This window comes from Limulus polyphemus, unplaced genomic scaffold (assembly GCF_000517525.1).
Source record: "Limulus polyphemus unplaced genomic scaffold, Limulus_polyphemus-2.1.2 Scaffold3202, whole genome shotgun sequence".
Taxonomy (NCBI): Eukaryota; Metazoa; Arthropoda; class Merostomata; order Xiphosura; family Limulidae; genus Limulus; species Limulus polyphemus.
In genome coordinates this window covers 9,274-23,362 of record NW_013668812.1, presented here as the reverse complement: position 1 = coordinate 23,362, position 14,089 = coordinate 9,274, and the positions used below count along the sequence as shown (strand labels likewise).

The 14,089-nt window shown below is 30.4% G+C and overlaps 1 protein-coding gene across 1 annotated transcript; it reads right to left on the bottom strand.

The window, feature by feature from the left end:
* Positions 1 to 5,339: 5,339 nt before the first annotated feature.
* Positions 5,340 to 13,884, bottom strand: LOC106468879 (marginal zone B- and B1-cell-specific protein-like). The gene is made up of 6 exons (XM_022397240.1): positions 13,317 to 13,884; positions 12,029 to 12,129; positions 11,419 to 11,555; positions 10,106 to 10,203; positions 8,850 to 8,954; positions 5,340 to 5,617 (listed from the first exon to the last, which is right to left on the bottom strand). The coding sequence occupies exons 2-6, from the start codon at positions 12,066 to 12,068 to the stop codon at positions 5,431 to 5,433; spliced, it is 567 nt and encodes a 188-aa protein (XP_022252948.1). The 5' UTR covers positions 12,069 to 12,129; positions 13,317 to 13,884; the 3' UTR covers positions 5,340 to 5,430.
* Positions 13,885 to 14,089: the final 205 nt, after the last annotated feature.

The following is a 14,089-nucleotide window of genomic DNA, read 5'->3' as shown; positions in this document are numbered from 1 at the left end:
AAATGTGACTCTATTTTACAAAATACTAGTCTACTAAAACGCAGCCAAGGCAAGTTACTTTGTACAGACCAAAGGTAAGTTTTATGTTATTTGATATGGTAACATGAGTGCACATGTGCCGCATCATTTTAACTTCTGTATTGTTAGCCAGGCATGACTGAAAGGTCAATATAATATAAATAATAAATATATGTAAATGTATAATGTTATGAGATTTAAGCTATTTATGTTTTCATGTTATAATTTGTTATCATTCTAGAATGAAAGAGGCATAATTTATATATTTCCTAATTTTTTATGGTGGTTACGAGATCAGTCAAATCTACTGAACCGGTACAGAGAATAGTTAGTGAAAATAACAGATAAAATATAAAGTTGTTTTCTTAAGAAACGTTTGATAACTATCTATTATAAAGATTTTGCAAGTGAAAGCTGGAAATTTTCTGATGCATAAAAGTATTTTTATTCTTAATATGAAAATCACTTTGCATGTTGGATACGCAACATGCAAAAAAAAAAAAAGGCATGAAAAAAACATTGCTTAATAAACCTTAAGACTTAATACAAAAATTTGATATTTCATCCTCATGGAAAAAAAAAAAAGAGGATACAGTGGTAGATTGGATGAGAACTGAAGACAAAACAAATTTGAATCATCAGACGATTATTGTGAGAATTTGAAAAGAATACAGAAGTGGAGTGGAAGTGAGGCAATGAAGTGGTAATTTTGTAAAAAAAGATAGAAAAGAAAGTGTAGAAGAGGCTGAAACAAGAGGGTAAAACCTAATGATGGTTTGATAAAGAAATGTAAGTTGGAAAAAAGGGAAATGAGGTACAAAAATGACGGAATGAAGAATATCAATGAATGTGGCATAGAGAACTATGAAAAACAGTGGAGTAAAAATATACAGTTGTGATATACTTATGATTCAGTTATCATTTATGCAGTTGAAAAATAGGGATGGTACTAAAAAGAAAACATTGAAAAGTATCAAGGAAAATAAATTGATGTTGGGACTAAACATGAATATGCCATGATACATTTGGCAGTTAGAAATGAGAAGAATGAATATGTCTGTTAGAGCAATGAAGAGAATGTATGTATACGTTTTGAATACTATGAAAATGAAATATAATTTTTGGCCCGAGGTTTGTCATTTGAAAATACTGAAGAAAATTGAGAATAATAAGACTAAACGGGGATACAGAATGAAGGAAATACTTGAGGTGGCTGGAAGCCCAAGAATACACAATTTAGTTAGAAGATAAAGGGATCCAAAGTTAATTGAGAAGTTGGTAAAGGTAGTGCAAAGAACAATAGACCAGAACTTTCAAGATAACAAAGTAAAAAGCATCAACCTGTTGTGACAATTATGTAAAAAATAAGGACAATTATAGATCACCTATATATGTGAAGTGAGGATATAAAAAAGAAATTAAGACAAGAGTTGTGGTAATATCCACCATTGGAAAAAGAAGTGGTTGAAAAAGGAAGCAAGAAAATGTAGAAGCTGTGGACAATAGGAAGAGTCAATTAGACACGTATTACTGAAGTTAGGCTATGAAACGGATGAATCGACAGAGAAAATGAAAGAATTTCAATGTATAGCAATGGATTTGGGGATTTATCAATGAAGTGACTTGTAAATATTTAAGTACCTTTAAAAATATTATTACAGTTGAATAAGTGTATGATTGTATTTACTGCTACTGTAACCCCTTCCCAAAGAGTTCTCACTCTCTCTTCACCTATAGACATAGTTCCAGGTCTATTATGTGATGTACCATTAAGTCACATTTACGTTATATATATATATATAATACATACAGGAATAGAAATATCAATGAAAGACTGCATTAAGAGAGATTAATTTCATATAAGCGTAGAAACTAATTAGGTTTAGACTTACAATAGCTTAAACTATAATGACAGTATACAAATATATAACTGCATACACTATAGTATTTAGTATGTAAACACTTTGATATCTTTAGAACAGGACGTTTGGTCAACAGATAGCCATAGAATTTGTTGATGAAAGTTAATGTAATGTTCCTTCAAATACCTTTTAGAATGTCACATAATTCTAGAGGTTTCTTTGTTGCCTTTTGACCTCCTCGTTATCCATGCAGGCTGAAATTCCTTCAGTGATTTTCATATCTGAATTCTGGTCAAGCCAGGTCAAGAATACAAATTTTCCAACTGTCCATTTCCTCTCCAAGTAGGTTTTTATCATGTTGGTCATATTTTTAGAATCATTATCCTGCTCAAACAAATCTCTGGCGAATTAGACAACACATTCTTTATGGTATATCATTGCGTATTAGGACCTACTGACATGCATTTTAGTTTGTATTTGTAACATGAAATAACCCTTACTATCCAAAACTGTGGATAAACTTTCTTCCACACACACTGGAGAAGTTGTATTGATGCCTGTGTTTACATTGCACCATTATTTCTTTGATGAAGCATATATTCTTGGTACAATTGGTGGATTTTAAAGCAGAATGAACTGATCTTTCAAAGATTTTCCCAGTTTCTAACATATTCTGATGAAAAATGAGGATCGTACGATGGTTTCTTTTAGCTTTGATGTTATTATGGCACTGATATACAAAATAACAAATGTCATTAGTGGTGTGTCTGACATTTTCTTATGAAAATTACATTTTTATAAATTCAAAACATTGAGGTCTAATTTACTCGTATTCCAACTCTCCTTACCTGTTTTCACAATTTTTTTTTAAATATTTCTTACTCATTTTTGATAATGATAAATTTAGTTGAATATTAATGGAAAATAACCCTTTTTCTATTATCCTAATTTATTATTTCATTTTACCATTGAAATGTGCATTTTGCTTCATATTGATAAATGGTCATTATTTTTGTAAAGACGATTCATTATGTGTATGTCTGTGTGTGTTTGCATCTATCTCCCACTGGAAACTATCCAATAATATTTATGGGCTACTTTGTTTTAGCATTTTTGTCTGAAAAGGAGGATAAAAAAGAACCCTGAAATAGGCCATATTTCCACTTTTTTTATATACATTTTTCCCTTGCATCACCCAGAGTTGGCTGGGTCAATTATCTCAATTTTTTGCATGGTGACTGGAAACTGTCCAACAGTCTACATGTGCTATTTTGTTTTAGGGTTTTTGCCTGAGAAAGGGAATAAAAAACACCCAAAAATAGGGCACATTTCTACATTTTTCATAGATTTTTTGCCTTTGAATTTAAAGACACAAGTATTTAATCAGTAAATTATTATCTTCCACAAAGAAGGGTATGTCATGAGCATCTAATGAGGTCATTAGGGATTTAATAATAAAAGAAAGAAGAAAAGGGAACATTATCTAACATTGTCCTTTATACAGTTTTTCCTTCCTTAACTAGTACCTTCAGCTAATATATACAATCACTCTAATGTCTCATTTAAACACAGCTAAATCTCCCAATTCTTCAATAGAGCTGAGCCTCACGAACAGCTGTAACCCTTGAATGCAAAACCCAAAAGTGTTATATATTTAAGATAAGGGTCATCGCAAGATATTTAAGGTACTCCAGTCTGGACTATGTGCTCTGAAAAGAAAATATTATCCTTTCCATATTTCAAAAACATACTCAAAGGCTTTGAACAGTATGTTCAAATTAATCTTTATATATATATATATAAATAAAGTGCTCTGAAATGTGTTCATACTGAAAAATAAGATTCAAATAATTATGTTCAAAAAAATTTCCATGCCTAGAACAACATTTTTCACATGGATGCTTTTGACAGTTATAGAAGCTTGTGAAGATGTTTTGTACTCTCAGTCAGGCAAGCACAAAACAAGTTACTTCACTTAACATTTCTTATAACTATCAGTAAAGAAATGGGATGAGTTACAAAAATAATTTTATTAATTAGTAATTGGCCAATTTTGATATAAGCACATCCATATTCTGTAGAAACATTAATGTTTTTATTAATTAACAGCTTTAAAATTCATTTCTCAATAAAAAGTGTATTTCCGATTAAATTTATCTTCCTCTCTTTTATATACATTTGAATTTGGTTTATTGTAAACGTTTTCTATGAGATGTAGATGACACCTATAGTAAAATTTTGATAAACTAAACTTCAATCAAAACACAATTAAGATTGAGATAAAAAAGATCATGAAAAAGTGTTAATTGTTTGATTACTATTATTCTACTCTAAGCTATTTGTTTCACAACTTAAACCATGATGTTAGTTCTGTAGAAGTAACTAACGAATGTACAGTATTAAATTAAGACATTTCAGAAAATAAATGTTCTTAAAATGAATTTGAGTCTTGTACAAAAATAAGAAGACAAATTATTAGAAATATTTGAATGTTATGGCTTCTAGGGCTCATATGTTTACAACAGTAATGCATACATGTAGTACCTGAAGTCTAGGAGCCAAACTCTAGAATTAGCAGAAAATATTTTTCTGGAGTTAGCTGATAATTTGTTAAATAATGTTATAAAATGATTAAAACCAAATATTTTAGCAAAAATTAATTAACTAGCCATCTCTGACTTCACCAGAGCATGTTTACTAAATTGTTCTCAGCCAGTTAAGTTCAGTGTTTTGTTGTATTTCCTGCAAGTTTATCAGAATACAGCTTATTTTATGATATATCAAAAGATGTAGGGCAATCCTGAACAAGAGAGGTACTTTTGAAGGTACACTGCTTTTGTAGGCTAAATGGGATTTATTTTTACTGAAAGTTGGCTTCTGGCCAACAGTTATACTAATGTGATTTTACTGAGAACACACACCAGTCATTCCGAACACTGCACAAAGTCAGAAGCTTAACTTTTTAAGATGATCTACAAGTGCAAAGTTAAAAGATGCTAAGAATGTTACTTGTGCAACAGGCGTGGATGTGATCAGGATGGGATACCTGTGACCAAAAAGTAAGCCAAAAAAAAAGTAGGTCAAAGAAGTTTTTGTATGTGATGATGCAAGTACTGACTGGATATGTTCAAGGTGGTTCCAGAAGAGATCTCTTATCAGGACAATGGTGGAGGGGCAATAAACAGTGTTGGCTAGACTGATGGCTACCACCATAGCTGCTTGACTTTGGCACTGTATAACTCTTCATCCATACTGCCTTCAACAAAATAATCAGCAGATTACATCTTACCCATTTCTGTAATTTACTTCTGCTTTTCCAGATTAGGGAGAGACCTTACCCACTTTAGCAAATTACCCTAATTTTTTTGTTTAAGTCAAAGATGCTTGTTAACTGATTGGCGTGTAAATGTTAGCCACTTAAAACTGAACCTTTAGCTTGTAAAATGTGAAACAAAATACTTTTAGAAATAAAGATAAGTTTTATTTAAAATAGATTTGTGTATATGTATCATGGTTGAAAAAGGAATGCATTTTGATATTAAAGAAATACTTAAAATTCATCTTTTGATACATGGTCATGTTCTTCCACCTTAATGTCCTTCTGATGATTACAATATCCCTGCACACCTTGACCATAACACATGAACACTGACAGTTGATGAGGATCTTCTTGGAAAGCTCTGTAGATTTCCATTTCTCCAATTTCCCCCAAGTACATGTGACATATTTCCTGTATTCTTAGTTGAAAAGGAAGTAATAATACATATTAGTATTAATTTAACTTTAAAAAAAATCTAAAACTAATATGAAAAATAGATGTAACTCATTTCCTTAATCCATTTAAAAGAAAGTAGTAATACAAATTAGAGTAAATAAAAGTCTTGAACACCAAGATAAAGATTTGACACCAATGATGTCAAAATTTTATTGAACTATTTCATGAATTTATGTCAATAAGTTTGGTATCAAAGTGTAGATTATAATTCAAATTTTAGTACTATATATTACTCAATTTGTTAATTTAAAAAAACAGATACATCAATTTTTGTGTGTTTGGTATGTTGAATGCAGCACTGGTTCAAATTAGTTTGTGAAGTCTATAGTTTCATACGAATTAGAAACTCAAATTACTGATATTGACAAGCTAAAATATAAAATAAGGTCTTATATTTTCTATTTGCCAAGATATTGCTCATGTAATAAATCAAACACAGTGGCACCCTGCCCACCTTTTTCCATTTTTGAAAACACTCCCTTATATACACTTACTTCTATATTTGACATGAATAACCAATCGGAAGCTTAAATTGTCCCCCTAGTGGCCATCTCAGCCATTTTAAATGCTTAGGAAGCTATTTCTTTCTTTTGAACCAAGATTTCAAAGAGGTGTAGAGTATGTCTTTAGTCTGCTCGAAATTTCATATTTTTTAAGACTAAAATACATCTTAGTCACTAAGTTTGATAAATTATAGTGGAATTCTATGGTATTGATGTAGTAATTTATGAAATCTTATATGTGTAATAAGCCTAAAGTAAAGACAAAGTGTGGGATCACCTAGCCCAGAGCCAAGTGCGTAAAAGTTATCATGAAAGTAAAAATATCGATTTAATTTTTAACTTAAGTCATTTTTAAATTGAAGCTATTTTCTGTTATATCACCAATGTTTTAAATAAAAAACAAACCTCTTTAATCAACAGAGACTCTAAATTAAGAAACCAACAAATATTTTTCCAGATTTGATTCTATATATTTCCTTTTATACTTTCAGTACATAGACTAACAACAATATTAGGTTATACATTTGTTGCTAAACAACATGACATAAAAGCCATTGTTGGAACTTAGTGTTACCAAAATGCATTGGCTTTTCTATATATTAGAAGTTGTTAATATAACTCATTTTTACCAATAATTATTCCATGAATAATCTTAATTTTGATTGGCTCACAAAGGAATTTACAAACATTTGACTGCCCCAATTGCACTTTTCAGCCTCTTTGTTGGCCAAGCTTGATTTCACAAAATTTATTTATTTTGGTGAGCTGTAAAATGTGGGGTTGGGGCTATACACTAATCTCCATATAAATATCATTAGTCTGACATAAAAAAAACAAAAAACATGCCAGATGCAGTACTGACATGTCTTCAGTATTGCACTTTGTGGAGAGGGTGAAAAAAAAGATGAATAAAGCAAGTTGGAGTTTTAATTGTCTAAAGTAAACTATGTAAGCTCTATCCATTCAAGATAACTTGCATTGGAAATGACTTTACAAGGAATTAAAACTTTCTAACAGATTATCAACACTACTGAATCTCCAGTTCTTTGGTTGAAATCTATACAATAAACTGGAAACACTCATGAAAGGAAAGACCACTCAAGCTGAATCACTTACTTTGATTTCAGATGGCTGTTGTGATTGACAGTGCTCAAAATATGAAATCTGTTTCATTTTCTCAAAGAAGTATCCTCGTTTTATCATGTTGGTTGCTTGTCTTTTGGATTAACTACTAAGTGTTACTAAGAATTTATTAAAATGTGAACACATTCTTTTTACCAAGTGCTAATCAATTATTAAAGGAAATTAAATATGGAAAGCAAAAAAAGGAGAGTGTCTTTCTGTCATCTAGATACACAATGTATATCTGTAACCTGATGCATCCATAGCCTTCTCCATATCAAGGTATGCTTGAGTTTGCTACAGTGGATGAAGTTTCTAAGACAATATCAGCTGACTTAATAAAGATAATGATATATGTTGGGTTCAAGTCCAAAACATGTTTGATTTTCTACATGTTTATGTGGCAGTCAATTCAAAGATAACCTAAAAATCTCTGAACTGAAAACTTTAGAAAATTGAATGAAAACTGCCTCAAACATCCTTTCTTACTAGGTAAGAAACAAAGATGAGGTGCATGTTGAAAGGTTGATTCAAATTTGTGTGCCCACTCTTTCACTTGGCAGCAAATCCACTCAACCTACATTCAGTGGCATGAACTTCTCTACAAATCATCAAACCACATTCTCTAACTTGCCCAAAAACTTCCTAACATACATTAGGTAACTGTTGTTGTGTATATTACCAAATTCAGAACAAAATACAAACTATGACGTGTGGAAATCATCTGGAATGCAGCTAAACATATGTTCCTACTTATAAGGTGAGAAACTTTTTTCAAGAAATCCTATATCAAAAATGTTTTGACAAGTACAAAAGTGAAACAAAGTGACAATCTTTTGCCATTTTATTCATAGTACCTTAACACAAGGTTATGATTCGATTCTGAGTAACTGTGAAACACAAAATGGAGAAAAGAAAGAAAAAAAAAACAAATGAAAAATTACATTGATATCACATACTTGTTATTTTTGTTTAGTGTAACTGTACAAAATAAAAACTGTAGCCTTGGAATTACACCACCATTTGCTTGTGGGTCCAGGATTTGGTTCATTACAAGGATCCTAATAACGTAAAAGTAACACAACAAATGTACACAAAAACACCAAAAAGAAAAACAGGTGTGATAGATTTTATGAATTCTTGGCTTAAAGTGAAATAGTAATAAAAACATCTGTAAGATTTCAGCATGGCTCTAAAACCTTTATTCGTGGGGAAGAAGTATAAGTGCAAATAGTGATAATATTTTTGGAGTGCAGTTATTGTCCATAAAAACTACCATAGTCCTCCAAGTGCTTAAGTTCAAATGTTGTTTTCATGCATAAACTGATATGAAACGTTGCCTCAAAATATTATGCAGATTCTCCTACAGCACTCTCACTTGCTTATGTTAAAATGTCTAGATACTACCGTAATGCTCTTATTTATTTATGCTAAAAGTAGTCTCTAGATGTTATATAGCATTCTTACCTGCTTATATTAAAATGTAGTCTCCAGATACTATGTAGAGGTACTACTCTAGGACTTTTATGTGCTTATATTAAAATGAAAATATTTGAGGATTCTGTCTACCTTGAGGGCCATTTTCCTCCCATCTGAGTCATGGCTGCAACATTTTCTGTAGGTAAACCTGGTCCTGATAATCGTTTCACTCCTTCAACCTCTTTTAATCCATAGCTTTAACAATAAATTGTAAATCAATAAGAATGTATTTAGTATATTATGGCTTAGTTTATATAGATGACTTTAATGAGTCTTAGTTATTTACACTAGCTTCTACACAACAAGAGCAAATTTTCAAGTACAGAAATAGGACTTAGTATATATGAAAGGAAATAAATAACATGGAAAACTTATACTTATGCATACCATAAGCAATATATTTATATAAGAAATAATGTATTTGTATTGATAATCATCCCTGGTGTCAGCCATCACTATCAGGCAAGCACTGGCTAGTTTAAGCACTGAAATTAAGTCAGAACATATCATCAAAATATTTTCAAACTATGGGAAACACTACACCTAGTCTTGTTCATAATAAGTATGTCATTAAAATGATTCTTAGGGTACTTTTAAAATTAGTTGTATATAACTTGCCTCTTATCTGGCATCTGTAGAAGACTAGTACTACTGTCATTAATGTTATTCTACAAGATACATATAAAGTTATTTCTATAATTTTCCCCTTATCTATCATTTATAGTACACTGTGCATTATTATTGTTGTTCAATTAAATTATAAAACACTGTAAAAGTCACTTTTACATAACTAATAATTAAGCAATTGTTTTTAATTTTGTATAGTGTTGTGCTTATAAATCTCTCATGGCTAATCTAATTTAATCTCCAGTGTACTTTGCTTACTAGTTGCAAAACTGAAGAAGTTGACCTAACTTCACATTTGTTTTACTTAACAAAGTTTGTAATTATATTTTCTATTACACATCACTAACAATCATAAAATACCAATAATTTCTTATTTAAGCTATTTTATTTCATTAAGGTGAATGTTAGTATTCATATCATATAATTGAATACATTGTTATGGTGTCACTGTAAATGCTTTTGGGCATATAAATAGCATTTCGACCACTACTACCATATATTTTTCGTACGATAGCTGGCCCAGTGGTCAGCAATGGATATCGTAAACATAACATGGTTGAAATACTATCAAAACTCTTCTTTTAAAGCTGTTTTATTTAAGTTCAACTAACAGGATCTGAACATGCATAGGTAATAAATAAAAAAAGATTTCATAAAACTATTTTGCTGAAGTTTCAAAAACAGGTCAGATTTTATTTTTCTAACCTAAGTTCACATACTTTTGAAAGCTAATCTCACAGACATATTCCATTATATCAAAAACATCAGACTCTGCCAGTCTTCCACTTTTTCTGTTCTTTGCCAGAGCAGTTTGTAACTGAAATAAAAATGAATGACAAATTACATGTTTGGAAGTTAAATTATATAAATGGTTACACTTCACAATAACAAAATCTTAGGTATTATTGTTTGATAAAGGAACAATATTATTTATAGATTATAGCCTCTACCTTTCTGCTAAACATGTAAGAAGAGGATTTTATCATCAATTTGTTTGGATGTTTCTGAGGGGCTTGATAAATATAAAAAATAATCAACAAACAAAACTAGTAAGAACAAACTAACCCTTTATGGTTTTAAAATGTGCTTTAGGGGAAATGTAGTATACAATATGATCTACTATAGCTAGTGTTGCAACTTTACTGATGTAGCAGTAAGGAAAATGTTTTTTTGACTGTTGTCAGGAGAAAAACAAAAAGCAAGTTATTTTAGTTTAACAGTACAGGTTTCTCAGAAAAGCTAAATTAAAGAAACTGTAATAATTGAACTTGCAATTTCAGAGTTTAAAAATCAAACTAGTACATCCCCTTTAAACACTAAATGTGCTATTAATATCGTTTTAATTGTCTTTGAAAAATTCTTAGTACCAAAAGTATGGTTCTTGTTGGGTTTTTTTTTCTGCCTGTTTGTTTTTAGCTTATTATTTTTCATACTATTATTTCTATTTTATATTTGTTTTGGTGCATACATGATACATAACCTATTCTGTGGGTACTTTTTTGCTACTTTATGTAAAAGAAAATACAAGTTTTTACAACAAATTTCAAGTGAAATACATAGTTAGATCATAAAAACATACAAATCTACACGAAATCATTTGAAAGAAGTAACCAAATATTTGTCATTTTCAAATAATTCTATGTAGATTTGTATGTTTACATGTTCTCTGACATTAACTATATGTTTTGTGTTAATTTAACCTTTTCTTTTAAGTATATTTTTCTACAAAATATTTTGATGGATTAAAACCCCATTCTTACCTTGAATACCTGAGAAGTCACAAACAAAACAGCGACCCTCATACTCAGAGATAGAAGTTTAGAGTCCTTGTCAAGGATTAATTTGTTTCAAACTCAAGAATGTTACTTTTACAAAAATAATTACTATGTCAATAATAAAGCTACATTACAATGAAAACAACAGGCAAAATTTAACTTAACATATCCTTATAACTTCAGAGACAAGCACAATTCTTAACGCTACATTGTGAGTTTTCAGTTGATGTGTTTGGCTCTAAACCAAAATTATCCACCTGGTAGGCTACTGCCAAACATGCATCACATTTCAAATAGTTTGGCAAGTGGGCACTTTCTTGTTCTTCTTCTGACAATTGTGGAACTGAAAACTTCATACCTTTTGGTCCTTCAGCTCCAAATGTAAAGACGAGTACTACAAAATTATCAAGATCATAATTAATAACAATAACCTTTATTGTACAAGCATCTCACAGAGTTAATATTTAGAGGTTGATTTTTAAAATATTTTTCAACCTAAAACTACATTAATAAGGATCAGTAAAAATATGCATATACTACTTTAAAATTTCAAGACTATTGCCTTTGTAAGTGAAGTTCACATCAATTGATTTAGAATCCATACTGCCATTTCTGAAACCCAAATTGTTTAATATGTAATGTAAGAATGATGACCAACCTTAAAAACCCTACAGCAAAATTTAGATTATTAAGTTGTCTGATGCCTCTATCCTTCATAACTTTCTAAGCTCTATAAGCCAAAGCCAGGAGTCAAGCATTAAAAGTTAGTATTTCTTAAGGAGACAAGATATACCATATTACTTAATTAATCAATAAAAAAACATTAACTTATCTTGGAAAATTATGAGAAAGTTTTATGTAGATTACCATTTATAACCAAAATTATGAGGATTTTTCTCCAACCCATATTTTTTTTAGTTGTCTTGGAAGGATTTCTTCTTGCTTGAAAATGTAGAATTATTATCCAGCTTAAAAAAAAAAGAAAACATTATAAAACTTACAAATACATTAATTATCAGTAAATTAATTAACAAAAAACCAGAGTACAAACACTATCCATAGAAAAAAAAAACCTGGTAAGTACTAAGTTACATTTATCAAATGAAATATTTACTGTTATAGATTTATACACTTATGATGAACCTGAATGCAATTTAAGTATCAAAGTCCATCTCCCCCTCACATTAGCCTAGCATAAACATTGAAAAGTTGTAGTGATAATTTTAACAGTAATATGTACATAGTGCTGTTTCAAATTTTATTACTTAACCATAATTTTAGACCAGTGCAAATGTCATGAGAATAAAATAGAATGTACAGGATTTGATGGTTAGCATACATCGAAAAAATATTCTAAAACTGTTTCTTGTCCACACTTCGTTATTAATTGTTACAAAACTTTCCTAGAATTTCACATTTTACTTTAAGATCTAGTTTTCTGCCTGCTATTCTTAACTTATGGTTTATTAATTATTTCAAAACTTGGGCCCAGATAAGTGGATTTAAAATAAAAGTAGCTCTAAGGCTGAACAAAAAAAAAAACACATTCAGTGTCTCTAACAATAACTGTCCATAATTACAATTACATCGAGTTTGTATCAGCTGTTAGAGCATGAAAAAACTTAGTACTTATATATTTTAGCACCATGTATTTATACTAGAGTTAAAATACAAGTTATATATTGAGTAATAGTAGCATTAGTGTCTTCGTGCAGGAGGAGGAATTTAAAATAAAAGTCAAAAGAGTTTTTATACTCTCCTTTTCAAAACGAGTTACTAAGAGTTCAAACAATTGAAAATGTTTTGTTTTACTTACTGAATTATATTATTTAGTTATGACGTATTATATAATTAAATGAGCTGAGAAATAAATATTTCTGTATTTTGAATTTTTGTACCTTAACGTTACAGTTGACACGAATTCTGCCTGTGCTAATTTTAATACAACTTTATTTGGAGACATATCCACATTTGTACTGGGTTATACCTGTAAAGTGTAAATTACATGCACTTAGATCCATCACTGTACCTACTCTACCTTGAATACTCCAAAAATCGAATAAATCATCTATCCAAATGAGAAAATATGGACTGCACAATATATATATATAAAGTAAGACATACACTTGATTAAGCTACGAGCTGAATGGCTTACCTTCTCAATTTTTCTATGTTTAGGCCTAGGCCAGTGACAAACCTCAGCCCACACTCACTTCCAAAACACAGGTCAAATGGTATTTTCGTTTTTTAACATAAGTGTGTTTATCTCTTTCTTTTTAATTACTATTTTTAGACATATTCATATCTTGACACCAAGTAGCAGTAAACAACCAACAAAATCTTTAATCATCCGTTTCAGCCATCTCAGAGCTGAAGTTAGTTGCTGTTTGTTTTGTTATTCGATATTCCTTATCTCGGTCTATACGGTAAGCAAAATCCACTATACATGTATCAAGTTTAATAATCTTAACTTTTTTTCAACGCAAATTTCAGTTTATTATTAGACGTATCTGTTAGTAAATGTCGTACGTTACAGCTATAATTTCTCTTACATATTACTTTCTCAAGTGCTTCTCCTCTGTGTTATATGGTGAGTTCAAACATTGTTTACACTGATTATTTTTTGGGCGTGTTGTATTGTATCTCACAATATTATATTACTTTAGGTTAACGGCGTATAGTGTTTGTTTATAGTTAAGCCCAAAGCTACACAATGAGCTAACTATGCTCTGCACACCACGAGTATCGAAACCCGGTTTCTAACTGTATAAGTCAGCAGATATACCGCTCTGCCACTGGGTGGCAGCGAATAGTGTGATCTTATATAATATTCTGCTTACCATGTTATGTAAGCACAGAAATACTTAGCGTAAATAATCACTAGATTAGGGTAGTTTTTTACCCTAAAATTTGATGTCAAAATCTGCT

What these genes read in the sequence shown, in the direction of transcription:
- LOC106468879 (XM_022397240.1), bottom strand. Translation starts at nt 12,068, where the DNA reads ATGGGTTGGAGAAAAATCCTCATAATTTTGGTTATAAATG. An exon ending in GTTTGGCAGTAGCCTACCAG is followed by an intron (nt 10,204 to 11,418) that starts GTGGATAATTTT and finishes TTTTTATTTCAG; the next exon opens with TTACAAACTGCTCTGGCAAA. An exon ending in GGAGGAAAATGGCCCTCAAG is followed by an intron (nt 5,618 to 8,849) that starts GTAGACAGAATC and finishes TTTTCAACTAAG; the next exon opens with AATACAGGAAATATGTCACA.